The sequence below is a fragment of the Cygnus atratus genome, chromosome 1 (genome assembly GCF_013377495.2).
Source record: "Cygnus atratus isolate AKBS03 ecotype Queensland, Australia chromosome 1, CAtr_DNAZoo_HiC_assembly, whole genome shotgun sequence".
Taxonomy (NCBI): Eukaryota; Metazoa; Chordata; class Aves; order Anseriformes; family Anatidae; genus Cygnus; species Cygnus atratus.
The window spans coordinates 154,572,551-154,598,593 of NC_066362.1; the positions used below are offsets into that span (position 1 = coordinate 154,572,551).

At 39.1% G+C, this 26,043-nt stretch overlaps 1 protein-coding gene and 1 non-coding gene across 3 annotated transcripts; both read left to right on the forward strand.

The window, feature by feature from the left end:
- The first annotated feature begins 79 nt into the window (after window positions 1–79).
- TGDS (TDP-glucose 4,6-dehydratase) lies at window positions 80–16,667 on the forward strand. 2 transcript variants are annotated; one of them, XR_004781486.2, is made up of 13 exons: window positions 80–222; window positions 851–917; window positions 1,356–1,424; window positions 4,450–4,540; window positions 5,526–5,668; window positions 6,585–6,683; window positions 7,466–7,525; window positions 9,211–9,254; window positions 9,533–9,698; window positions 10,174–10,232; window positions 11,082–11,599; window positions 12,245–12,342; window positions 12,733–12,775. XR_004781486.2 is itself a non-coding variant. In XM_035564874.2 (12 exons), exons 1-12 carry the CDS (start codon window positions 98–100, stop codon window positions 12,831–12,833), a joined length of 1,122 nt encoding a protein of 373 aa, XP_035420767.1. In that variant the 5' UTR covers window positions 80–97; the 3' UTR covers window positions 12,834–16,667. The 2 variants fall into 2 exon arrangements, 1 of the variants encoding a protein (XP_035420767.1); XM_035564874.2 differs by lacking the exon at window positions 11,082–11,599 and having other exon boundaries at window positions 12,733–16,667.
- Window positions 16,668–17,879: 1,212 nt separating this feature from the next.
- TRNAF-GAA (transfer RNA phenylalanine (anticodon GAA)) lies at window positions 17,880–17,952 on the forward strand. The gene has a single exon. It is a non-coding gene; the product is annotated as a tRNA-Phe (tRNA).
- Window positions 17,953–26,043: the final 8,091 nt, after the last annotated feature.

Sequence of the window (26,043 nt, forward strand, 5' to 3'; positions counted from 1 at the left end):
GGTTCCTACGTGGCGGTTGCCGGGTTCCGCCGTAAGGCAGAGCAGCGTCGTAAAAAGGCGACTGTTGGTAAGGGGGTAAGGCGGGTGTGCGGCCGCCATGTCGCGCCGCCGCCGTAAAGCGCGGGCGATGTCGGAGCAGCCGGTGGCGGGGGTGGCGGCGGCGGCGGCGACGCGGACGCGCTTCGAGAAGCGGCTGCTGGTGACGGGCGGCGCCGGCTTCATGTGAGGAGGAGGGGGGGGCTTTGGGGGGCGGCTGCCTCTGCAGGGGGCTGCTTCCAAAAAAATACCACCCAAACTCACCTCTTCTTACACCTGGGGGCGGTGGTAGAAGGTTGGGAGGGTGGTAGAGGGTTGGGAGTTGGCATTGTAACTTAGGGAAGTCGAGTAATGAGCTCTACCTAATACCAAACCTATATTCTAATATATACATATATACTTTATATATATGTATAAATATATAGTATGTACCTAATGTATAAACTTAAAAAAAAAATCTTATAAAAATCTTTTAAAATGCTAGCTGACTGTAGTGTGTAATACTTCTTTTTTAAGGTGATTTTTTTTCTCGTTACAGCATGAACTTTTAATCTTCTCTTCAGTTAATGCTATGCAGCAATTGAAAGAATAACGTTGCTATATCTTAAAATCTCTCAGTGAGGTGCTCTTTCTCCTGTCTGTACAGCTCCTTCTTCCCTCGTAGCCTCTTGATTATTGCTAAACTGACTTTTGATATTGTTTGACTGATATAACTTGGTATTGATTTATCAACTGGTATTGATTTGTCATCGCTTTGTTGCGTTAAAGCTAACAATGTAATTGAAAAATTCTCTGTTCCTCTTTCATCCTGCAGTGCTTCACATGTAGTTGTGTCCCTCGTCAAAAACTATCCAAACTATCTGATTATAAATCTAGATAAGGTAAGTGGGTTGTCTCCTTTTTTATTAGGGAACATCATTTGTAAAGATTTTTAATGTTAACTACACTGTATTGAAATTTATTTGAAATATTGTTATTTGTTAATCTTCTGTTTGACTCTCCCTTTGTTCCTGAGCAAAAATAATTTAACTGCTGCTTATTCTCACAGTTCTGTGCCTGCTACAGATAACTATATATCAATTATTATTTGTGGAAAAAGAGACTTTTGAAGTTAGAGGTGTCTGTTTAAGAAGTTTTGTGATCTAAGGATATCTTTCAGACTTCTGTGTTTCTCGTATTTCACAATGTTTGCTTGCAAAATTTTGAAAAGCAATTTTTACTTTAATCTTCAATTTTCTAGTAATTGAGTTAGAGCTGAGTTGGTTTGCTTGTTTTTTATGAAGACTATTTGTTGATATTCTGTGGGTATTTCTTTTTAGCTTGACTACTGTGCAAGTTTGAAGAATCTTGAAACTGTCTCTGAGAAGGAAAACTACAAGTTTATCCAGGTGATAAAGCCTTCTTTTCTAGGAAACTTAACTTCTTGTATGTGTGTATTTGTATCATGGTAATGTAGTCTCCAGAGCTCCTCTAAACCTAGGTATAAAACCACTGTTTTACCATAAATGAAAATGGAGATTACTTCTACTAATTTCCTGTAGAAAGTAAGTCAGTGTTTGGAATAGGCAAGTGTGTGCCTGACGCTCAGCTTGACACAACAACTGCAGTTCTATACCTTTATTAATAGAATCCATGTTTCACCCAGAAAAGTCTGTGACAGTGTGCAGTTGTGTGACAATGTGTTCTGCCTCTTACTTGCAGCAGTCTTCTGAAAATTGTGATATATTTTATTGTATAATAAAGGTTCAGAAGGTAAAAGGCTGAGTATGGAGATAACTGGCTTTAGGAATGATTCATTTAAGACTGCTTTGATAACTGGGGTGGGTAAGATGGCCTTTGATTTGGCTCCTTCATGCTTAGACTCTCTTAGGTTTTGCACCTTCAAACACTGCAGCTCGTTGTAATCCGTGGTGTGCATTATATTCTTTTTTTGTTCTGTTTGTACTAGGAATCAGGCTACATTCTTCCCTTTACTGTTGTTCGTGTTGTGTACTTTGTAGTTGTTTTGGAACAGGGTCTAGATTCAAGGTATGTCCTTTCTTTTTAAACTGTTGCCAGTTCAATCAGTTTACTGTTCCAACATTTTAGGCTTCAGGCAGGAGACAGGTTTAGATGTATTGTTTGGATAAATATTCAGACTGCTAGGTTTGTGTGCTGAGATTCTTTTGCTGCGTTTAAGTCAGTGCTGATGCTGGTCTCTCTGTTCAGCTAGGCTGCCTGAAATTGCAGGACATCAGAGAAAAGCCCGTAACTTAACTTTCTGAAACAGCAGCCATCCACTAAACTGACAAAACTTTTTCAGAGGTAAAAGATGTAAACTCAACGTATTTCTTAGATTCAGGCAAGGTTGGGAAATTAACTTTTCCACACATCTGGTTACCCCAGTGGCTGTTTTTGTAAACTTCTCTTTTTATTTTCATAAATGTTAATTCCTGAGCTGCTGGATAAAATTTGCTTGAAGGGTAAGAGGATATGTACTAAGCTGTTCTCTTGTAATTTTTCCTAATTGTTTTGACAGCTTTCAGTATACAATGTGATACATATGAATGCTAAATAAAGGCCTTGTTACCTGCATATGTACTGGTGCTTAGTTACCAGTGCACGGAGTTCTAGAAGGCATCTTGTAAACAGAGCAGGAGGATGGTAAATGCTGCTTCTGAACTAGAGTAGGAATATGTTCTCACAAGGCTTACTGTGAGAATAAGAGTAATTCGTTCCAGCTATTCAGTTAGAATTTAGTGTGGTGTTTTCCTCTTTTTTTTTTTTGCTTATTTATTTGTTTATTTTGAAAGAATGTTGGTTAGAACTTACATGCAGTTGACAAGGTATTTACTCTGACCAAAAAAAAATGCACTGAAAAAACACTCTTCGAGGGTCAAAGCCGAAGATTAGAATTACGATGCTACTGCTGGCCTGCAGGGAGAGCAGGAAGGATAAATGCTGTAGAAAAGTTCTTTGTTTTAAAAGTTGGCAAAGTAAAAGTTTAGAGATCATCATAAGGGGCAGTATGAAAGATATTGTAGTACTTCCAACAGATTTAATTGCAATATATATTCTTGTTCAGCATGGTGCCTTTCGACGTATACTAGAACTTGTGCTTTGTTAAAGGTTGAGTATTATTTCCGTAATTGTACATTTTTTGACAATGGGGAGGCCTGTGTAAATACAAGTTACTTTTAAAAAGCTTTCTTGAAGTACCTTGAGATTCTTAAAATCATCTTAAGTTCTTAAGTCTGAGGCAAAGTCTACATCTGACAGTATTTTTAGAAGAAAAATATAAATTTGAGTGACCTTATTGAAAGCAATCTTAAAAGAAAAAGAAATATTTAATTTGAATTTCAGGTAAAAAAAAAAAAAAAGTGACTAATTCTAGCCATATTAATTAAAAATAGTGTATGGGTCTGAAGTCTTTGCTGGAGTGTTTCATTTGTGTTCAGGGATGAGAAACAGGAAAATCAGTAGATCTTCCTTCTGTTTCTGACATACAGTACTTCTTTGAGGCAGTTGTTCAGAATCATTGCTTGAGAACTTCTTAAAAGGTAGGCGCATTTGAACTATGTTTAGTTAATTGCCTTGTTCTTGAAAATACAGAAGTCTTCCTCCCCCGACGTAGCTTTTGAAGTACTGTCTTGTTTAAGTTGAGGCAATAGATGATTATCAGAAGCTACTTCTCAGCTTGTACTTACCTTTGAAAGCTGCTGTTGATTGTGTGTCAGACTAACAAACGGCTTGTGTGTTGGTGCCTGACTCTTTTCCAAATACATCAATTTTTCTGGTAATAAAAAAAAAAAAATACCCGTGGAAGACATCCATCTATTTTGACAACAGTGGGGATGAACTTCGCCTCTCATACTGCCACTAGGTGTCACTGTCTGCCAGCCAGACTCCCGTAACTTTCCCATTCGCTGTAGGCGCTTGTTCTGACCTTAGCTTACACTGTACTTCTGTTGTGTGTGTTCTGGGGGTGATATTGTTTATATTAGATAGTGATATAAAATCTGAAATGGGGTGCCTGTTGTTGAGGCTGTTGCTCAAAAAGCAATACGGCGTTGGTATTTTGCCCCAAACTCAGCTGGTAGCTGTATTTGTATCTCTGAAGAACTAAAAGAAAGCATCTTGTATCTAAAACTCTGGATATTTGTATCTTGTTTGCTCTTTGAGGATATAAATTCCTCTTCTGGCTGGACAGTCTTAGTTTTCTATTATTGCTATTTAAAAAAAAACCTGAGTAATACTGTGATTCTGATATAAGATAAATGCTTTGGCTTTGCAAGCTTGTGCTTACTGCAAAACTTTCTCCTGTGCCTCCTTTGTAATGGTTTGTTTATGATGCTTGATTCAAATTAAAGTATATTCATTATTGAAAGAAAAAAAACCTAATTTGTTAATGATTTTTTTTTTTTTACTGTTTAGGGGGATATTTGTGAACCTCATTTTATAAAACAGCTTTTTGAAACTGAGAAAATTGACATAGTCCTTCATTTTGCAGCCCAAACTCATGTAGGTGAGTATTGTTGCATGTTCTGGTATTATTTTTGTGTGTATGTTTGTTTGAAATAGTATACTGATAATTTTCATCTTTTTTATTTATTTCTCCATTCACTTAAAACAAGGATACGGTTTGATATCTTTACAGAATACGTGATTGAAGATCTGGTGGCCTTTTTAACTTAAGGAGTTCACAGCTTTAAAGTGCTTCATTATTTTGATAATGTATAAATGGAAATGCTTTTTTTAAATATAAAGATATTTTAAATTCCTTCGAGACATGTGTAACTTACACTGTAGTAGTGGAGTCATGAAGGTAATTTCACTTGATTGGCTGCAACCTTGCAGGAAAAACTATAGAGTAGAAGCTAAGAGTGAGTGTAACTCCTTTTAGAGTACTGCCAGAACTCTAAAAAGAGAGAAAATTAATTATGGGCAGAAGTACCTGTTTCAGATTATCGCTCTTCAGTAAAACCGTTAATGAGAAGTATTCCTATCATACTCTGTTCATCATGAGCAAAAGTCCTTGAAGAATTCTCCAGGAAAATACTTCTCAGAATTGTCAAAATTGATATGCCCAAAGTCATTAAGTTAGTGGAACAATCTGAAGAGTTAAAACAGGTGGTAGCTTATTAGCAGTAATGGGTGTTATATGAATATATCTCATGACGGTGCTTGAGTGATACTTTTCTGACTGAGCTTGGCACTTCCTAGTGGAGGAGGGAATTAGTTCTGCTGCCACTTAAATGAAGCTAACTTGAGCTATTTCAGATTGAACCATCTGTAGCTAATAAGCTTTTGTTCCTCATTCTGGCCTCCTTTTTGAGGCAAAAATTTTATTTTCAAATATATGTAGAAAGTTACTTCATTTAATGGTGACCATGCTATCCTGACAATCAAAGAACTAGTGATAAAATCCCAGTCTATATTGCTGCCCTTAATATTATGGTTCAATAGAAAGCCATGTATTACCTAAATTTAATCTTTTTTTTCTGATGTAGATCTTTCATTTTGGCACGCCCTCGAATTCACATATGTGAACGTTTATGGCACGAATGTACTGGTAGCTGCTGCACATGAAGCCAATGTGGAGAAGTTTGTCTATGTCAGTACAGATGAAGTATATGGAGGCAGCACTGATCAGGTGAGCTTGGAAGTTCATGAGGTTCGAATTTTCATTATCCTCTCTAAATGTATGATTTTGAGCTATTTCTGACAATACTTGAATGTGTAAGTAGGTACTAATTGCTTTTAGGAAGCCAAGTATCAAAATTGTCTTGAAGTTTTTTTGTTGGTGTCGTTAATGGCATGTTAATGCTTCGAAGAGATAGATACCCCTTGTGAATCATAGTAGGGATTCTTAAAGATATTTTTCGGGGGGCGGGGGGGGGGAAGGAAGGAAATCAAAAAGTAAATCAGGATCAAGTAATTTCAGAGGCAAGGGCCAGACAGGAACAGTGAATCTTTTAGTCATGCATATAGGTGATAGTTGTGAGTGGAACCTTAGCAACTGTAGAGTCCCTCCTTTGTTTCAGTATTGTTTCTCTTTTTTTTCAAGTGACAAATAGATAGAAGTGGCAGGGTAGCCACGAGGAACAAGACAGAATTGTTGAAGCCTTGTTTTTGAAAGGCTGTGGGCTGAAATTTTATTTTCCTTAGAGAAGAAAGCTTATAGAAAAGGGGGAGTGGACCAATTTTATTTAGGACTGAAAGCTCAATTTACTGGCTGTGGTGCACTCAAGCGATATGAGCCTGAAGAGGATTGAATTTTCCTGTGGCAATAGTTACTATTTTTGCAGGGTAAATATCTATGGATCTGCTACTGTGAGGTACTTGACTAGAAGTATAGAAGTGTTATTGCTGATGTTCTGGCTGACTCTCGTGTTTGATAAATATTGTCTTGGGTTATTGGTTGTCTCCTTTTTAAATGGAAGGGTATCTTTCTCAGTCTGGTGTGCCCAAGTATTTTAGGGATGTTTACTTCAGTTGCAGCTGTAGCTTTTGTAACTTTAAGACTTACATGGGCAAAAGAAATTGAGTAATGCAAGCTTTTGTTTTAGGAATTTGACGAATCCTCACCAAAACGTCCTACAAATCCCTATGCCTCCTCTAAAGCAGCTGCGGAGTGTTTTGTTCAGTCTTACTGGGAAAGGTACCAAGTAAGTTAATGCATGCTTTAAAAACTCTGAAGCTCGTACTTAAATGTACATTATATGTGTAAGAGTATAAAAGAAAAGTCATTAGATGACGTGATGTCACCTCTTTCCTGGTTTCTGGTCTTGTAGTTTGGATGGGTCAGAGTATATCAGCCACTTAGTGGTGGTGTTGTACTGCAAAAGGCTGGAGAGTGGTCAATTATTTTTAGATTTAAAAATAAAAAATCTGAGTTGTAATGTCTGAAAAGTTATTTTTGATAAAATGGTCAAAGAGAACAGTAAAAATTTTTAAAACATTGGTAAGCTTGAGGAACATCCAGATACACGTAAGCAGAATATGCAAAATTCAAATTGTTTTAAGACTAATCTTATAGTAAATGTGGAAAAAAAGATTGAAAAAATGATTAAATCTAAGCAAAGATATTTTGAGTTTTCAATGCTTTTTACGTTATTCTGCAAAGCTGTTTTTGATATCAGGTTGACTTGAATATGATGTTAATGGCTGCAATATTTTATGTACAGTAAGGAGGAAGTGTTCAGTCAACCAGATACATGTGCATAAAGTCCTATGGTGGGTCCTTCTCAAGACTGAGAGGTTGGGAACATCTGTCACTATAGGCCTGGAGGCAGGTGTATGGATAGCTTAATTAATGTTTGTAAAAGCTTTTGGGTATTTTATTAGGCACTGCAAGTGTGTCATCATTTGTTCTTCAACAAGAAGCTTGCTGTTTTTCACTGCTATGTATACTTAATATGTAATGACATGCATATTTAATGCTCTTAAGTTTCCAGTTGTTATTACGCGAAGCAGTAATGTTTATGGGCCACACCAGTATCCAGAAAAAGTAAGTCAAACTCATGCTTTACTCTTAGCTTCAGTATGCTATAGTTTAAGGTTTTAGTAATGTCACTTTTTTTCTCATAAGAATGGACAGACTTTACAAAAAAGCGCTGTCCTGCAAGTATATTAGTCAGTGCTTACCTGTGGTTGTATATTCTGATATCACACTAAAGCTTTTTCCCATCAGTACAATGTATACATGTGTTCTGGTTGTCAGTAAAGCATCAGTTAAAGATTTCCAGTTACTTACAAGAGTTTACCTGCAATGGCTTTGTTCTGTACTTTTTCTAGTTTTCAAAGAATATTCAACTGGCAGGGTTCCCCTACAAATTACTCGAATTCACATTTTTACCTGCTGTAGCTAGGAATGTTAAATAACTGAGGCAACATTTAAAAAAGTAAATTAAGAGAGGAATCTGGTATAAAGAGATGTTCCAACATGTATGGGCAATAGAGAAGATGAACCTTTAGCAATCAGATACATGGTGAGAAGTAGCACAGACTTGTATTTTTTTCTGCATAGCTCTATACTACCTTGCAGGATAACAATTTAGAATAGTTATTAGTGAGAGGGAGATGCCTTTGTAGGTAATACCATGCTGTGCTAATGAATGGAAGTACACTAGTGGAATGAATTTATTTGAAATGTAGCTGGTTTTTTACTATTTCTGTTTTTAGCCAAATAAGAAATTTATTTTCCCTGTGTTATTGCAGATAGACAGATATTACAGATGGACAACGCTTTCTAAAGTGTGTTTTTACTGTGGCTTGGCAAACATTTGTTTGTGGATTGCTTGATGTTGGGACTATATTCCTGAGATGTATCACTACTTGATTCCTTTGAATTTAAACTTGTCCTCAAGTATCCACTTCTAGTTATCGTTTAAAAACAATACTAGGTAAAATGGACTATACTAGTCCACTAAAATGGACATAACTAGTATGGCTACTCATATGTTTAGGGTATTAAGTAAGTGAAGAAGTTAAAAAAAAAAAAAAAAAAGGTTTCTATGTGTTCAATTTGAAAACTTATTAGAGGGACCAACTGTTGTGAAGTTTCTGGGCCATGATGAACGTATCTAAGCATACAGCCAAATATAATAGGATTGTAAATATTCATGCTGCAAGCTGGTGTCTATTACTTCACTAGTGTTTGCTTACCTTTAAATTCTTTATTGGTGCTCTTCCAAATTTAATAATTTTAATGACTGGTACTTTTTTGCTATACGTTTGCTGCAACTTGCTGTATGGTCAAACTATATTCTGAACAGTTTGCGGTAGTCGTGCCTCTTTAGACTCTAGTTCATTTCTGTGTGTGAAAAGTAATGGAACCATTCTTATATGTAAAAACACTAAGTTTATAACTTCTCATTTGTAATGGATGACCAGAAAGGTCAGAGTTACAATGCAATAGAGGCATTTACTCTTAAAACAAACAAACGAAAATTGATTTCCTCTGAAATTTGGAAAAAGCAACTGTGGTTTACAAAATACTCTGCTTATACTAGGAAAAAAAGCTTGCAGTTTCTAGGCTTAATGCATTCTTTGATTAGACTTAAGTTTATTTCAACATTTTAAATTTATTTACTAAAGTATGTAATGATACTTAATGGTGAAGCACTATGTTCTTTGCAGAATAACAACTTCTAAAATAATGTTCTTTTGTTTTCTTGATGTTCAACTGTTTAGGTTATTCCAAAGTTTATATCTTTGTTGCAACAGAACAGAAAATGGTATGTGCCTTTTTTTTGTGTGATTTTTGCTGTAAAACTGTAATTAGTTATATAAATGTTGTATGGTTTGTGAAATGATAATTTCATAACTAAATTATGAATTGCTTATTTCAGTAATAGGATTTATTAAAAAAGCTGAAGGATTGTTTGCGTGTCAGCTATTTAATTTAAAATACCTTCAGGTGACTTCTAGCAGTAGAACAGTTTGAGATGCGTTTTAATTGAGTGCTTCTGTTTAGGGATTAACAAAAATCTTCTGCTTCTTCCTGTTTTTTAAGCTGTATTCATGGTTCTGGACTTCAAAGAAGGAATTTCCTATATGCTACTGATGTTGTAGAAGCATTCCTTACTGTTCTGAAGGAGGGGAAGCCAGGTGAAATTTATAACATTGGAACTAATTTTGAGATGTCCATTGCCCAGCTTGCTAAGGAGTTAATCCACTTAGTGAGTAAAAAGTTACAATACTTGTCATTGCCCATATAAACAATTCTATAAACCTTTTGCTCTGTGAGATAGTTTAGTGCTTGCAGCGGATCATAGAAAAACGATGTGCTAACCTTCCTGTGGCAGCCGTGCTATGTGCAGTAGAGGCACTGAGTTGGCTATCCTGACTGGGACGTAACTGGTGTAGCAATTAGAAACCATTTGAAGTTTTTTCCATGTTGACTACTTCATTTTTGGTCTGAGAATGTGTAGAATTAAAATACAACAATTGAATTATGAATGTTTAGCAAGTGCCTGGATGAGGGAGAAGTATTGGAATTGGTTTAAGTAGTTTGACAGCTCAGTTTAGACATAAGACCATTTTTATTTGGTTTTTGTTTTTCCATGACAGACTGAAATCTAGTTTTAAATATATGTCAAGATGGTGCAAAATACGAGGGGGTGAATTTTTTTTTCCTTTTTCCCTTCTTACTAGATAAAGAAGACCAGTTCAGAATCTGAAATGGAGCACTGGATGGATTATGTCAAAGACAGGTAAAAAAAAAAAAAAAAATAAAAAAAAAAATTGCTAAGCATGTACAGGATAGCCCTGTCCTGAAGGTCTCCTGCTGAATACTTACATACTTATTTGCAAAAGTGTTTCTGGGATAACTTTTCCAGATTTAATTGCAGGTTTGGTTTGTCTATGTTCTTCTATCTCCATTTCCTTTTCTGCAGCAACAGTGAGTCTCTCCCTAGTTCTTATATCACTCTTTCTCTGGAGTGCTTAGAAATCACGTGATAACTTTTGAGGCATTGAAAGATATTTCGCTTTCTTAATTTTTTTTGCTTGTGGACTTGATGTCTACGATCTGTATAGTATACTTTATATTTAAAAAAAGAGTAAAAAAAATATTTTTAATTACTTGGATCTTTGGAAAGTGTGTACTGCTTTGGGAGGATTTACCTCAAATCTTCTAAGTCTGGCTGTCTACAGACTTTATTCAGACTTCTCACTGCTGAAGTTTGCTCTGGGAAAAGGACTGGTTTTACGTAGTAACTAAATCCTTTCTTTAAGGATAATTTATTCGCTACTTTGTCCTCAACATCACTTGAGAGGTGAATCCAATTGTCTCTCACCTAGCTTTAGTATTTTGGTGTTAATGTGTCTAGTTCAGATTTGGATGTGCTTTATACGTAAGACTCACACTCCACAGACAGAAGGATGTACCTAACTAAATTCCTAGCTTAAGATAAAAACCTACCATCTTAAATGTAGATGTAAAACTTTGAGGTGCCAAAGCAGCAAAAATGGATAGCTTCTATACGTGTTTTTCCTGTGCGTAATCCTTAACTGCAGGCTTGGTTTGGCTCTGTTCTTTTATCTCCATTTCTTTTCTGCAGCAACAATGACTCTGCATCCTTCAGATATCACTCTTTCTCTGGAGTGATTAGAAATCACATATCTGCAGATAGCAGTTAAGTATTATTGTGGCCTTTAGAATTCTCACTTTCTGTTCATATTTGGATGGTTTTCTTGGCAACTGAAATGTATTTAAATATACTAATTTTTCTCTAAAAGGAAGTATTTTTCAGAGTCCTATCTAAATGTATCACAGGACCTGAACAAATTCCCTTTGAGCACATGATGCGAGTGTTCAGTAGGTTTCAGTGTAGTTCCAACTGAGATGGTTCTTCATGTGTTTTGTGTCCTGTTTGCTAATGTTTAAACATATATGGGCTTGGGAAAACTAACTGCATGGGAATACATCTTCAAAAGAAAAAAGAAGGTTGGGACCTTATAAAAGAGTATTAGGATACCTTACAAATAATCATTTGATTTTGAGAGACTTAGGTCCTGGGGGTTACTTGCTATGGAAAAACTGGTTGTGTTTCTCCCCAAGATCGTGATTTAGTAACTGGTAAGTAGTTTGCTTCTGTCTGCATGTGTACCTTAACTATTCAGTATGCTAATGCCAGTAAGGCAGAAAGGCTGGGCTAGACAACCTTACTGACAGATTGTGGAAGTAAAGATGTGTGCTGTACTTAATGGAAGGAAATGTCTTTCTGCGTTGAATCTTGCAGTTTGCATTCTACATATTTGATAATACTAAGTTCGTGCAGCTAATGAGGCACTGTAACGGCAGTGCTTTAGAAATCGTTGTACTTCAGAACTGAAGCGTGTGAATATTTTGTGGGCTTTCAGGATGAGAAATGTGAATGCTGTTATTAGAAAACACTGCCTTGCTTAGTGGTTGTCTAAAGAGCTGCAAATGCACCAATTTGCATTGACAGTGATTTGAGATTAGCATTAATTTTTGTGTGAAGACATTTAATTCATATTTATTCTAGTCAATTCTAAGTAGTTGTGCAAATTGAATTGTGTTGTAGCTGCTCTAAGTTGTCACTTTTTTTTGGAATGCAGTGTAATCTGTTCAAGTTGAAGGGGATTTTCAAAACTGAAGCATACCTAATGATGGCTTGAAGACAGCGTGAAGTCCTGTGTATCTAATTAATGGAAGAAGTCTAACCAAATTGTTTTCCCTGTGCATTTTATTTGTCAACAGACCTGCCAATGACATGAGATACCCAATGAATTCAGAAAAAATGCACAAGTTAGGATGGAGACCTAAAGTGCCTTGGAAAGAAGGAATAGAGAAAACAAGTATGTCTGATGCCATTTACTCGAATAGATTTGGAAGTGATGGGAGGAGGGAAGGGGGGGGGGGTAAAATTGAGTCTATAGGTTAATTAATGACGAGCTGAAGGGAATGAATTTATCATTTTAATTTTACATAAAATTAGCTCCTTTTTATATAGTGAGTTTGTAATTAAAAAAAAGTAGCATAAGGTACTGGAAGTAGTTTTTGTAGGTACAATAAATCTTGAATATAGAATTTGTAAAGACTAAAAACTAGATTTTTTTGAACATTATAGGTTAAATTCTTGCATAATGAAATATTAGTCTGTTGGTAGTCTTTGATATCTGTGGAAATACTTGAATTTCCCTGTTATCTCTGTTCAATTTGATTTATCAACATTCTTTACATGCTAGTTGAATGGTACAAAGAAAACTTTCACAACTGGAAAAATGCAGAGAAAGCTTTGGAGCCCTTTCCTGTGACAGAGCCATTTGCACAGCTTAATGTTCCATAAGGTGGCAGAGATCTTGAAGGAATCTATTCTACCTCACAGTCTTTTCTTTGAAGCCTGCAATCAAGTGACCACAGCAAATTCTTAATGTATCCAAGATACGTGAACCGTGATAAGTACAGATCTATAATATGGCATGACTTTGGAAGGGTTCAGCACTTTATAAGTTTAACTTGTTAATTTCAGCTTTTGGTGCAATATTAAATCTTCACTAGGTATAGATTTATTTTTTTCTGAAGAATTTTACAGGGTGAAGAATTTTTATACTGTTATAAAAGTTAGTATAACCGATGTCAAATCCCTCTTACTCATTTTGAATGAGAGGATTGTGACTACAGTGTTTGGGACTTCCAGTGAATGTGTGCATATATGTATTTTTAGTTCTGAAATCTTTCATCTGATTTATTTTGTTTTTACACTTAATATATGTTTTGTCACTTTAAATAGCTGCCTTCTGTTTTAAATCAAGTGGAAAAGATGATGTATTTTCTAGAGAGTATAAATTGATTGGTAAAAACTAGATATGGCAGCCATATGGTTCACAGTTCTTTTCTCTATTGTTGCAGTATTACGTTGTGTAGATGACAGTTTAAACTGTTATCTACTCTAAATGCTTTTTTGTAAAAGGGATGGGGAAAGTGTTAAGAAAGCAGATGTTCTTACTGAGATTTCCACAAGCCATTTCTTAAACTTTGCTCCAATGTCTTAGAAGTCATCTGTTTACTGTATTATGTCCTTTTATGTTTTAACTTCCTTTTTCCTTTTCTAAATTATAATTGTAACAGACTTCAAATACTGTAATGTCATTAACATTCCGGTAATGTAACTTCCTGTGATGTGAAGGCTATGTACGATGAAAAGTTTTAAATACTTCCTTCGAATTGTGGGTTGGCACGCCTTATTTGATGCTGTGTTTGGTGTCTGTGTGTTTTTTGACAAACATTTTAAAGATGAAGCAAATTTGAGTTTTAATGTAAAACTTTGGATGAAACTTCAGTGCTGAAAATGTGTCAATAAATCTTTCTCAAAGTTGATTTATTGATTAAAAACTTACAGCATAACTGGTTTCTCTTATTTGGGTAAATAAGCTGAGTCGGTACATACCAGCTCAAAGTAGATGGTGGTTGTTTTTTTTGTTTTTTGTTAAGCGTTCCTGTGTCCTGAACAAAACGATCTTCACTGTTTTGCCTTTGAGGTGACATGTAAAAGAAGAAACTCTTCTTGCTTAGTACAGAAGTATATTGATAAAAGCACAGCCCCAGACAGTTCTTCTGCTTCCATGTACCTGTGGAAGTAGAGAATTAAGATGCTAGGGTGTGCTCAGAAACACTGCTGGCCTCTGAAGTTGTCTTTTACTGCATATTTGAATTGCTGTAAATTCAAGACTTTCAGAAACTAAGTTTAGCACACTTTGCAGAAATCCTTTCCCTATCACCTGAGATGCAGGCATGGTGGAGTTTGGGGCATTTGCCTTATCTTTGCACAAGCTAGAGTTGTGGTAGTAACTGAACACTTAATAGTATCTGGCTCAGCTGGCAGGTATTGCTGCCTTTGGATTTGCAATGCTCCTAATTGCATCACACCTCGTGTGCTGAATGGTGCTGTTGATGGTAAGAATCATTCTAAAAGAAGACTGAGCAGTACGCTTCTAGACTAATTTTTGTCCCAGATATATATTCTAAAGCCTGGGAACATGTTATTTCTGTGACAAGGTGGGATAATAATACCGTACTTGAATTGCATTGCACTTATTTTTTTCTCATATTTGGTTTGGTAGTCAAAACTTTCATTTGGGAACAGAAATTACAGGACTTAATATGCACTAGTCTGTTAGAATATTTGGCGTACCGTATACTTAAGGTTAAGCTTGTACCAGTGAATTGCTTAAATCTCAGTGTCAAATACGCATTGATGGTTGAAACGTAACATTCAAATATGTTCTTAATTTTTATATTTCCTTGTGATGCAGCTTTCTTACAATAGGCAGTGTTACTTATCCATCTGACCATTTTGTGTCTTGTAGAAACCAATATTGGAAATAGCTGAAATATTGCAAAAAATACATTTTAGCTGCATTTATTTTTACTATGGTAGATAGCCTGGGTGAGCTCCAGTGTAAATACGTGTCTTTCACATCTTTTGATGGTGGAACACTGGAAATAAGAAGTGTCTTTAATTTTAGGAATAGAAATTATAGAATCTTCTCTATTAAAATATTTTTGTAATTTGACAAATAGATACGGTGTGTTTGAAACACTAAAAAAAAATTAACTTCTGGTAATGTGTTATGTGATGACAAATACACAGAAGAAAAGCTTGTGATTAGTCTATTGAATAGTATATTGAACAGGTCTTCTGAAAGTTGTTTTGAATGTTTAGATGCTGAAGGTTTAATGACATTTTATCTAACCATCCAAACGGTTACATAGAAGCAATATTATTGGGAGTGGATTTGTCAGAAGGATCTATAACTTTTAGTGGTAGCTGTTCTCTTAGTTTATGTAAATATTTTGAGAGATTAAATCTTCAAAACTGTTTGAGATGCTGAACAGATGTTCCTACTTAACGTATTTTTTTAAATCTGTGATTCTTACTTTGTGCTACTTTGCTGTAGATCAGGTTGCCTTAGCAGGTGAGTTTTCTGGTAGGAGAATTTCTTTCCCAAGGAATAGTCCTTACTCATAAAGAAAACAGCTTATTTTGCCATCATCCTTCTGGCTTCTTCTGTAGAAGGAAATGACAAAATCAACCAGCGAACTGTTAATGTGGAGATGTGCACTGCTTTTGGTTATGCCTCACTGAGAAGATATGAAGTAGCACTTCAGCAGAAGGCAGAGGTAATGATGTAAAATACTGTAAGCATAACAATTTTTCAGTCCACTTTTCTCAGGGTTTGCGTCACGGAACAAGCAGGTTAAACCAATAAGAAAATAAATGGAGTAGGTGTTTGTTTCACTTAAATTGGTGAAGCTTTCCTAAAGGAGAATGGCTGCCCTTTGAAGGAAGGTTTCTGTACAGGTTCTGTCACAGATGAGAGGCTCAGATTCGGAAGTTATTTGGGGACTGCTGTCCTGCATCTCTGGGGGCTTACTGTTGTGGGATGGATTAGGTCTTTAGGAAGCAACTACTGAAGTCCCATGCACTTCAATTGTGTGCACTGGGGAAGATCAATGTTGCTACTGTCTTGTCTTGGTATATGAAGCCTGCAGATCTCTTGCAAGCAGCAGTGAAAGAAATTGGAAGATGGGTGAAGCAGACGGCAGAGGAAATGCTCTCTGTAGTCTGCCTGCACTGGGAATTCTGCACTGTGGGGCCTTTGTGTGTGTAGCAGATTCCAGTTTGTGTGGTGGAGATGATACTTGTACTCTCTGAAGATTTGTCTATTGACAAAGTATACCTTGGCATCTATTTGTATATATTCATAAGCTGTTTGTCTTTGAGATCCCACTTGTGGTTGAGGCTGGTTTACATTTTATTACATTGTCATAGAATGATAGATGAAAAAATTACTTTTCTTTATCCACCCTGTTCTTTACTAGGTATAGGAGAAAGGTTGAGGGTGAAAAAGCTGGTGTGTGTGTGTGTTTTGTTTAAACCCTTGATTCCCATTCTGAACAAAATAGCACACACCAGTTTTCTTCCTCTTAGAAGAAAATTGTGAATAGCTTTAGCTGTATTCAGAATGTTCTATTTTGCTAAAGCTGTATTCTTCTGCTCTTTAAATAGCTAAGATATTCCTACTTTTCAATACATGGACTTTTCATTAAAAAAAAAAAAAAAAAAAACAACCACCAGCACCTTTGGCTTGTTTAATAAAATATTTTATATCTGATTCAGAATCATACTTGTATTTTTGTTTGATTTTGCATTGCCATTATTGTTTTTATTTCCACTGTTTCCATTACCCTCCTCTAGCAAAAAGAAAGGTTTCAAAAAATAGTAAAGATTAGAATAAATGGTTGGTCCATAGCTCTCTATTTTTCCCTTTTCCTCCGTGCTAATGGGTATGAAAAGTCTGGTGTCAATAGTGTTTTAACTTCTATGTGTGTAATCACACATTTTGAGTTTATCAGCACCAAAGATCATAAGATTGCCTTAGTGGCATCAGTAAAAGACACGCTCATTAAGTGATTACATTCATCATTGCTCAGTAAAACAATCGTCACCCGTGGCGGTGAAAGCCACGGGGTGATGAGAATTTGCATCAGAATCTTGTTGGGTTTTATTAGGTTAAGAGGAGGGAGAAGCAGCGCCTGGACATGCAGAGCAGCATTTCCTCCCCCACCATGGGCAGGGACCGTAAAGAAGGGATGCTCTCACAGGCACATCCTGTTGGGGCAATGGGGGGGGTGAAGAAGCACTTGGAAAATCAAGCCATGAGTGTGTTTGCTGTAGGTACCCTGCATGCTAATGCGTGCTTGGGCATATCCCTTGCATTTGTCCTGTAGCCACAGGCGTGAGATGGCAGCTGTCCGTTCAAATAAATGCTTAAGTGGCAATAGGGGAAAAAATCCTTTTTTCTGGATAAATATGCTCAGTTAGATGTTGTGGTTTGTGCAGAGGCAGGGCACCTTCCCTGCAGAAGGTGCATCCCTGAGCAAGGCCCCAGGAAAATCACAGGTGGGGATGCTCTTCCCACCAGGGCACAAAGAGTGCCCCTGTGCACCAAAGGCTCTGTGCGTAATTTGTCAGGCTTCAAAACGCTATCATGGAAACTTTCAAAAATACCACTGATTTAATGCTTGTGAATCCCATAGGATGTTCTAGCTTTTGTTCCCCCCAAAATTGTGGGGTGGCACGTTTGGTTGTGGAGCCACAACCAAAGCACTTTTCTCCTAAGTGCATGCACATATTCATATAGTTTTCTGATAATGGTACCTTGTCTTCTTGCTGAGGCATAATTTTCGCGCAAAGACCCGTCATGTGTGGTATGTCTGGTAACGCGGAACGCCTGGCAGCGCCCCTCGTACCCAAATCCTGCTGTGGTGGCCAGGCGAACTGCGGGGAACAATGGCTTTGAGATAACTCTTTCACAACGTTAAACCGTCAGCCGAAATAGCTCAGTTGGGAGAGCGTTAGACTGAAGATCTAAAGGTCCCTGGTTCGATCCCGGGTTTCGGCAGTAACCTTTTGTCTTTTCCCCATCTCACTCCGGAGTTTCCTGCTGGCTGTCACGGCGCCCCCAGCCTCTGTCGCCGCACCCGCAGCCCCCCGCGGCGCCCCGGCCCCTGCCCGCTCACAGCTGGGCCCCCCGCTGCCCTCCTGCTCCACGTGTCCAGCTCAGCAGCGCCCCAGGCGGCCCCAGCCTCGGCACGGCTCCCTCTGGGTGTCATGACAGGCGCGACATGTCGGTCGTGTCGCTCACGACCGCGAGGGTCGAGCCGACAGTGGCGCTCTGCCTGCGCGGGCCGGTTTGCCAGAGCCTAACGCTGCGTGGCCTGAAAGTTCCTGTAGTCTTCCTCAGTCGGTTAACTGTTTTATGTTATTTTATATTATTTTACATGGTTTCGTTTCGTTTCATTTCATTTCATTTCACTTTATTTCAAACGCAGGTGTCATTTCCAGCGGTGGGACTGAGGGAATGCACGCCATTTTCTGTGCCCCGCCATTACGGAGGAGCACGCTGGTGCTTAGGCTGTGGCATGTATGGTGCCTCTGTCAGGGGCCTCCTTAATCTGTGGCAGCCTGGCGAAATGGCAGACTTTGGGGTGTTCACATGTTGTACACGAGAGGTGTGGATGAAAGAACCACAGCAGGGTGATTTGGGAAGGAGGTGGGGAGGGAGGGAGCCCGAGGGCCTCCAAGGTCTCTGCACTAGCGAGGGCTTTGTGCTGTGGAAGTGGGAAGGAGGACACATGGCAGGGCAAGGCTTGAAGCCACAGAAATCTCATGTGGAAGCTCTCAGGAGGACGAGGAAAGAGTCAGAAACAGAAGAACCAGAGGCTGCTTCTCCCCAGCATCTAGAACTGAGATCAAAATTCCTGAATCTCGCTGTTCCTCTGCTGCCAGCAAATGCTTGTAACTATTTCTGGTTCATAGAAAGGCTAAAGAACAGCCTTAAGGCCAGAAACGTTGGTAATGAATGTAACCCAGTCTTTGCAACTGCTCCTTTCTTTACTTTTACGTTGGCACCAATCATTTGGATTTCTCTGAAGCACATTTGTAAGGGCAGCATCTGGTTCTGCTTTGAAGACATGAAGAGGCAAGAAACCCATTAATTCTCTGGGTAATCTGTTGCAACTGTTCCATATATAACCCTTACTTTAATTTGGGCCTGTCCTCTGGTAAATTGCTGCCATTAGTGCTGTTAAACCTTTTCTCTGTTAGATTAAAGATCTCTTTAGTTCCTGGCATTTTGAATCAAAGCATCGCCCTGGCTTTGTTTTGATAAATCAAGGAAACCAAAGTCTTTCACTTTAAGACACTTTCTCCTGCTTTCAGACATTTTTTTCAGCCTTTTTTAGACACTGACACCAGAACAATACACAGAAAAAGGTCTCTCAGTACTGGTGTCACCAGTGACAAATACTGGAGTAAATCAGCTCGTTACCAATATTCAGCGATCTTTTGTCTATTCTGGAAAAGGCATCACTGCTTTTATTTATTTATTTATTTATTTATTTTTAAATCACAACGTCACATCAAAAATTGTCACTGACTTGCTTGTCCAATCTAAGGAGCCTTCACTACAGATGAATATCCTATTAGTACAAGTGGCATAATTGTTACGTAGACTGTTACAAATAAGGCAGGTAAGGGTTAGTATATCTGCTTACATCAAAACTTTTCCTAAAGATTTTTTAAGCCTTCAAAAGAATATTGAGACTGCACACTCAAGCACTCAGGAATAGAAGGAAGTCTTAAGATTATGATTACTTCCGCATCCTTCTCTGTATGTTTGTGCATGCAATGTCTGAAAAACATCCCCCCTCCCCCTCACAGAACTTTTATTTACTCAGCAAAAATATTAATAGTGGTTTGGGAATGAATTAATCACTTGGGTCTCTCTTGCCCTCTCCAAGTCCCTGCTTTTCAATGGGGCACCAAGGCGCACAGATACATAGCAGCTGTGTGCTACGGCAGTGCCTAAAATTTCTGTTTTTAAAACAAGAATATTGCTACTTGTAAAAGAAATTCCCTTCTCAGAGGTTTTGTGAATTTAAAGAGAAATTTTGTGAAACACTAAAACATTAAAGGTGACAGTGATGGGGGCATTGAGAAGAAAATCTAATTTTTGTTTGGTATGGGATTTGGATAGCATGCACTGAATAAGGCTGCAGGTCTTATGTGGAACAAGAGGATAAAATTAAGAGATAACCTTAATTCCAGTATTTTTAGAGTTCTAACTGTTTGATTTTGCCAGCTTGATGCTTCTTCCTAATGTGATTTGGCAGATTCTGAGAAAATAACCCCAAGTGTTGTTGCTTTATTGCTTTTATGTTGCACCATATTCAGGATTTTTCATTCAGCTTTATCTGCTTTACACCATCTTCTTGTTAGCATTGCTACTTTCCAGGTTTCTTCTTGCCAGTGAACATCTTTATTTCCATTTGTTTTTCTATTAGCTTGTCTCCCCTGTGAGGAAGCAGATCCAGGCTACTTTCATGTCTGTCTAATGAAGCCTTCATTTTTTAATCACAAGGTTCCTTCTGTGCAATTGGTAAACTTCTTTGCCACTACAGATGTGGCTACATATGTTTTTTAAATGATTGTCAAATACTGAAGATGATACCTCACAGGGAATCTGAGGAAAATCACTATTTACAGTGCCGTTATGGTCTTACTCAGATATTCAAAATCCGATGGATTTGGTTCATGGTTCATTTTTCGTCACCATCCTTGGCTACTGAATCATTGTTTTAGTGAATGAAAACTGAAGCAGAAGCAGCAGCTCAGCAAGCATTGTATCACACATGCTAGCTCTGCTGCAAGTGGAAGCACAACAACTTGCAACCACAGAACATGACAAATAACAAAGAAGCTTAAAGCTTTACTTGGAAACACCCTCTATTTGTTATTTCTGACAGTGGCAAGAATAACTTATTGTGCCTGGCATATTCCATAGGCTTTCTAAGCATTTAGAAAGTTCAGGTCCTCCTCAGATGAGATTCTCCTTCTCCTTCCTACCCCCAGACTTCTGTATCTGCAAATAGAGGAAATCCCTTCCTTGTCCCTGCAGGCAGTTTCTGCACCTTGTATTTGTTACTGTCTAGCATGCCTCTTTGTGGTGAATAAATGTTGTTCCTATACATAGTAAAATTTCCTTCTCCTTGCACTGAAAATTGGATTTGTTTGTTAGAAAAGAATTGTTTCTGCCTCTTGACTAAAATATTTCTGACTTTGCCTCCTGTGCTATTTACAGACATACATTAAATCCCATTTAGATATGCAGTAAGATATGCAGTATGATCAATACAAGGGGCTTAAAAACATCAGTAAGGACTTAGTCTGAGTTTTTATTATTATTATTTTTTCCCTAATATCAAATCTTAGTTGTTATTTATTTGTTTACTGGTCCCCAAAAAAAGAGCTAAATTGTTTTGGAATTTTTCTGGGGAAGAAGTACATTTAAAAAGAAAAAAAAAAATCAACTGACTATACATTTCTAGAATCTAGCATTCTACATTCAATCTTCAACTTTTTTTTTTTTTTTTCCTGTGAGTTATCAAGTTAGGAAAGCTTTATCTGGTCTGCACCCAGCTCAGGAAACACATGTAAGAAAGTTTTTTTCTGATTCAGTTCCTTGGGAGTTTGCGTGTTTTTCATTTCCTCCTTCCACGCCCACCAATATACCTCAGGATTCCTGCTTTGTGCTTCTGTAGTAATATAGGATTCATATCCCATAGAAATGTAGAAATACAGAATTGGTGGTATAGATAAGAAGACATTTGGGGCAGTTAAGTGAAATCTTAACTGTCAGTTCTGCTATGCTTATCAATGTTATCTTTGTTCTGCAGTAAACCTCAGGGGAAACAGTACATTTTTGTTTGTATGGACATACATGTAATTGCTTAAAGCAAGGGTGCATTCATTAGTTTGGTTGGCAGTGTTCTTGAGATTTAGCCCACATGACATGAGGGATGAATATCTTTTGTTCCATTTTTTATTTTCTGTTGGAATAAGTAGTAGCTTTAGTATCTTGAATAAAAACTGTATCTTCTAGAACTGTCTATTGAAGGAGTTAATATAAGGTCAAGACCTTAGAGGTTTCAGATATTATTTCAAATACTGTGTTTGTACTGTCTTTCAAAACTTTTTTAAATGTGGTTTTCTGTTCTCATATTTCTTTCCCCGTGATTGGCACAATTTGTTACACTGCTGAGTGGTAGAGACCAGGCCTTCTGTCCAACCCCCTTCATGCTGCACATGAGGTCTTTGGCTCATGCCTTCCTGACTGTGTGCTGAGTGACGGGCCACAAAGGCAGCCTGTGTGCTAGCTGGACTGCTGGCTTCTTGCAGGTTTTGCACATATAGAGCTGCACATGTGCCCAAACTAGGATATTGACTTACATTTCACTTCCCATGTTGTCAACAGGCGTGCATCTGCTCTATCTAAATCAGATTGTCTCCTACCACAGTTGTTTAGAGTGGAATTTGTCCTACTTCACTTTAAGCATGTAAAAGTTCAGTGTCTAAGTTTGAGTTAGTCACCCACGCCTCCTCTTAAGATCAAGGCGGGGAACTTAGGAGAGAGATGGGTTATTTGACCTCTCCATGATGCCTCTCTGAGAAAGGGATGACTCATCCTACGGAGGTGCTTCTTTCCTTTCTGTGGTGGTTTTACCCAGCTGGGCAGCTCAACTCCACCAAAACTGCTCTCTCACTCCCCCTCCTCAGAGGAACAGGGGTAGAAAATAGGATGGAAAGGGCTCAAGGGTTGAGATAAGGACAGGGAGATCACTCAACAATTATCATCACACGCAAAACCGACTCAGCATAGGGAGATTAATACAATCTATTGCCTATCACCAGCAGACTAGAACAGCAAGAAACCAAAAGCAAACTACAACACCTTCCGCCCATCCACCCTCTCTTATCTTCTTCCCTCAGGAGGCACAGGGGAACTGGGAATGGGGGCTGCAGTCAGTCCCTAATGTTTTGTCTTCACCACTCCTTCACGGTCACTCTCTGCCCCTGCTCCACGTGGGGTCCCTCCCATGGGATGCCGTCCTTCCCAAACTGATCTTGCGGGGGCCTCTCCACAGGCCGCAAGGGAACTTCTGCTCTGGTGCCTGGAGCACCTCCTGCTCCTCCTGCACTGACCTCGGTGTCTGCAGGGCTGTTGCACAGCAGTTTTTTTCCTTTCCTGAAATCTGCTTTCCCAGAGGCACAACCAACGTCACTAGCTCAGCTCTGGCCAGCGGCGGGTGCCTTTTGGAGCTGTCTGGAGCTGGCTCTGATCTGACATGGGGCAGCTGCTGGGCTCTGCTCACAGAGGTCACCCTGCAGCTCCCCTGCTGCTAAACCCTTGTCTTGTAAACCCAATACACCTTCACTGACTATTTGGGAACCACCACATGGTATCTGAGATTCAGCTCTCTACCTCCCAGATGCCTGGGTTCCTTAAATGAATCTTATCTTATATTCTATGATTGCCTTGATAGTTTGTCCAGGCTAGAATTTGATGGAATAACTCCAAAGAAGTCCTTGGACAGACTTTGGACAAGTGGTGTCTAGAGCTGTGGTGTAGAGGCAGACATAGGGTTGCTCCTGAGTGGTGTATCTCTTTGATGTTATTTACACATCCTTTGTCAGCTGAAGATGCTGAGATTAGCAGCATTGCTTTCTCAGGATGGTTTTGTCTGTCAGTTAGTGGTGTATTTACCTAAACTGTAAGTAGCTTAAGCTTTCATCCCTGTTCCTACATCTGATAGACAATGGAAAAAGTATGTCTATTTAGATATAAAGTGACTTGTTAAATTGTTAGCTGAATGATGATACTGCTTCTTGATCTCTGAAGAGGTTCCTCAGATACACTAAACAAGGGAATAAGAAAGAGACAGAAGAACGATCATTCAAAGGAAATGAAATGCCCATACATTATCTCTGACAAAAATGAATAGAACTACACTCAGGCAATACCTGACTAAGTTGTGTAAAAATGTATCAGCAGTTTCTAAATAGCATTTATTTAAGGCTGTGGAAAGATCTAGCTGAGTTGGCAGAGACATCTGCTGTACTAAAGCAGTGTGTGATTTTAGGACCTTTCTGAAGAAGTTGTATATAGACATGCTTCAGCTAGCACATGTCCTTGTAGAGGTGGGAAGCAATGTGTCATCAGACTTGGAACTTTCAAAGTGGATGTCTTTAGGTAGTAGGGCTTTCCCACCGCAGTCAGCTCCCAACTTGTGGGAGCTAAGTTCAGCCAGACTGCAAGGCCTTGTGAGGAATCAGCGAGCGACCCAGGTGGGACTCATCTGTCTAAACGTAGACCTTTAATGAGTATTGAGTACCACTGAACCCTAGGCAACCCTTGCAATAAGTAAATGAAGAAGGGTATGCTTTTCTGCGATGCAATTCATTCCTTCCTCATGTGGGTACAGAAAACAGGCTGAGTGAATTGCACCCTAAAAACATCTATTTCTCACCATTAAGAGAGGATCCTGTAAAGGAGCCTCGGGTGACCAGTTAAGTGTAGATTTCAGTAATCAATAGATGTCTACGATTAGATGAGATAAATTTCATCCGCTGTCACCAGGAAGCCTGCTGGCAAAGCCATGGAAAGATGGACGAGTGAAATTCGCAATACAAGGAAAGCTTGAGCAATCCGGAGTCCAGATTGATGAGACACAAGCACAGCAGCCTTGTGGCTGTTGAGAAAAGGAAACAGCTAAGACAATGAAACTGTCTTTAACTCAGGTCGAATTCCTGGTGCAGTCTTGTCGTGTGTTTGGTGCAAGGCCTGAGCAGGCTACTCCTCTGTGGGTTGCTCTTCTGTTCTAACAGTGTGTGAATATACCATAGCATGTAGATCAATCTTCAGTGAGACTTCTACAGGAAAAGAAGTCTGCAGATTAGAAAGGGACTGGATAAGTAACACAAATATGAGAAAGCAAGAGCTGACGAGACTGTTCATATGAAGAGACGTTTTGTGCAAGGGCAGGATCATGAGATCTCCAGAGCTGCTCTGCATGCCCAAACTTTGGCTTCATTCTCCCAGTTGCAGGACAGGGAGACAACGAATAAGGCTGTGAGAGGGCAGTGATCTGCACTGGAGGAAGGAGGAGAGAGGACCTAAGTCAAAGACAGCCTGTACAGGAAGGGCACGGCTAGGCCCAGCAGCTGATATGGTGGTGCCCTGGGGAAAACACATGTAAGAAAGGGTAAAAATCATTGTGCAGCAGCTGTGAGAGACAGGAGTGAGAAAAATGTGAGGGAAACAGCCCTGCAGCCCCCAAGGGCAGTGCAGCAGGAGGGCAGGAGGTGCTCCAGGCATGCAGCAGCAGTTCCCCTGCGGCCTGTGGAGAGGCCCCTGGTGGAGCAGGCTGTCCCCCTGCAGCCCATGGGTCCCACATGGAGCAGATCTCCACGCTGCAGCCCCCCCGTGGAGGAGCCCCCGGTGGAGCAGGTGGATGTGGCCTGGAGGAGGCTGCGGCCCATGGAGAGCCCCCGCAGGAGCAGGCCCCGGGCCGGAGCTGCAGCCCGTGGAGAGGAGCCCACGCAGGAGCAGGGGGTCTGGGGGGAGCTGCCGCCCACCCGTGGGGGACCCGTGCTGGAGCAGTTTGCTCCTGGGGGATGGACCCCGTGGTACGGAGCCGTGTGGGAGCAGTTCTTGAAGAGCTGCTGCCTGTGGGCAGCCCCCGCAGGCTCAGTTCGGGAAGGACACTGCTGCTCAGTGTAGAAGAACTGGGAGTGAAGTTGAGCCTGGGAAGAGGGGGGCCAAGGGGAAGGAGTTCTTGGTTTTGTTTTTGTTTGTCACTATTCTACTCTATTATTAATTGGTAATGAATTAAATTGATCTTTCCCCAAGTTATTTTGCCTGTGATAATAACTGGTCAGTGATCTTCTTGTCCTTATCTCGACCCATGATGTTTTCCATCTTTTATTTTTCTCTGCCCTGCTGAGAAGTGGCAGTGAGAGAGCAGATGATTGGGCATCTGGGAGCCTCCATATAGAGAAACTGTTTTTCTGAAATGTACTGCTTTGAGATGTAAGCCTAAGAGAAGATGGTTTCTGCAAGTGCTGAGTTTTTTTTTTTTTTTTTTTTTTTTTT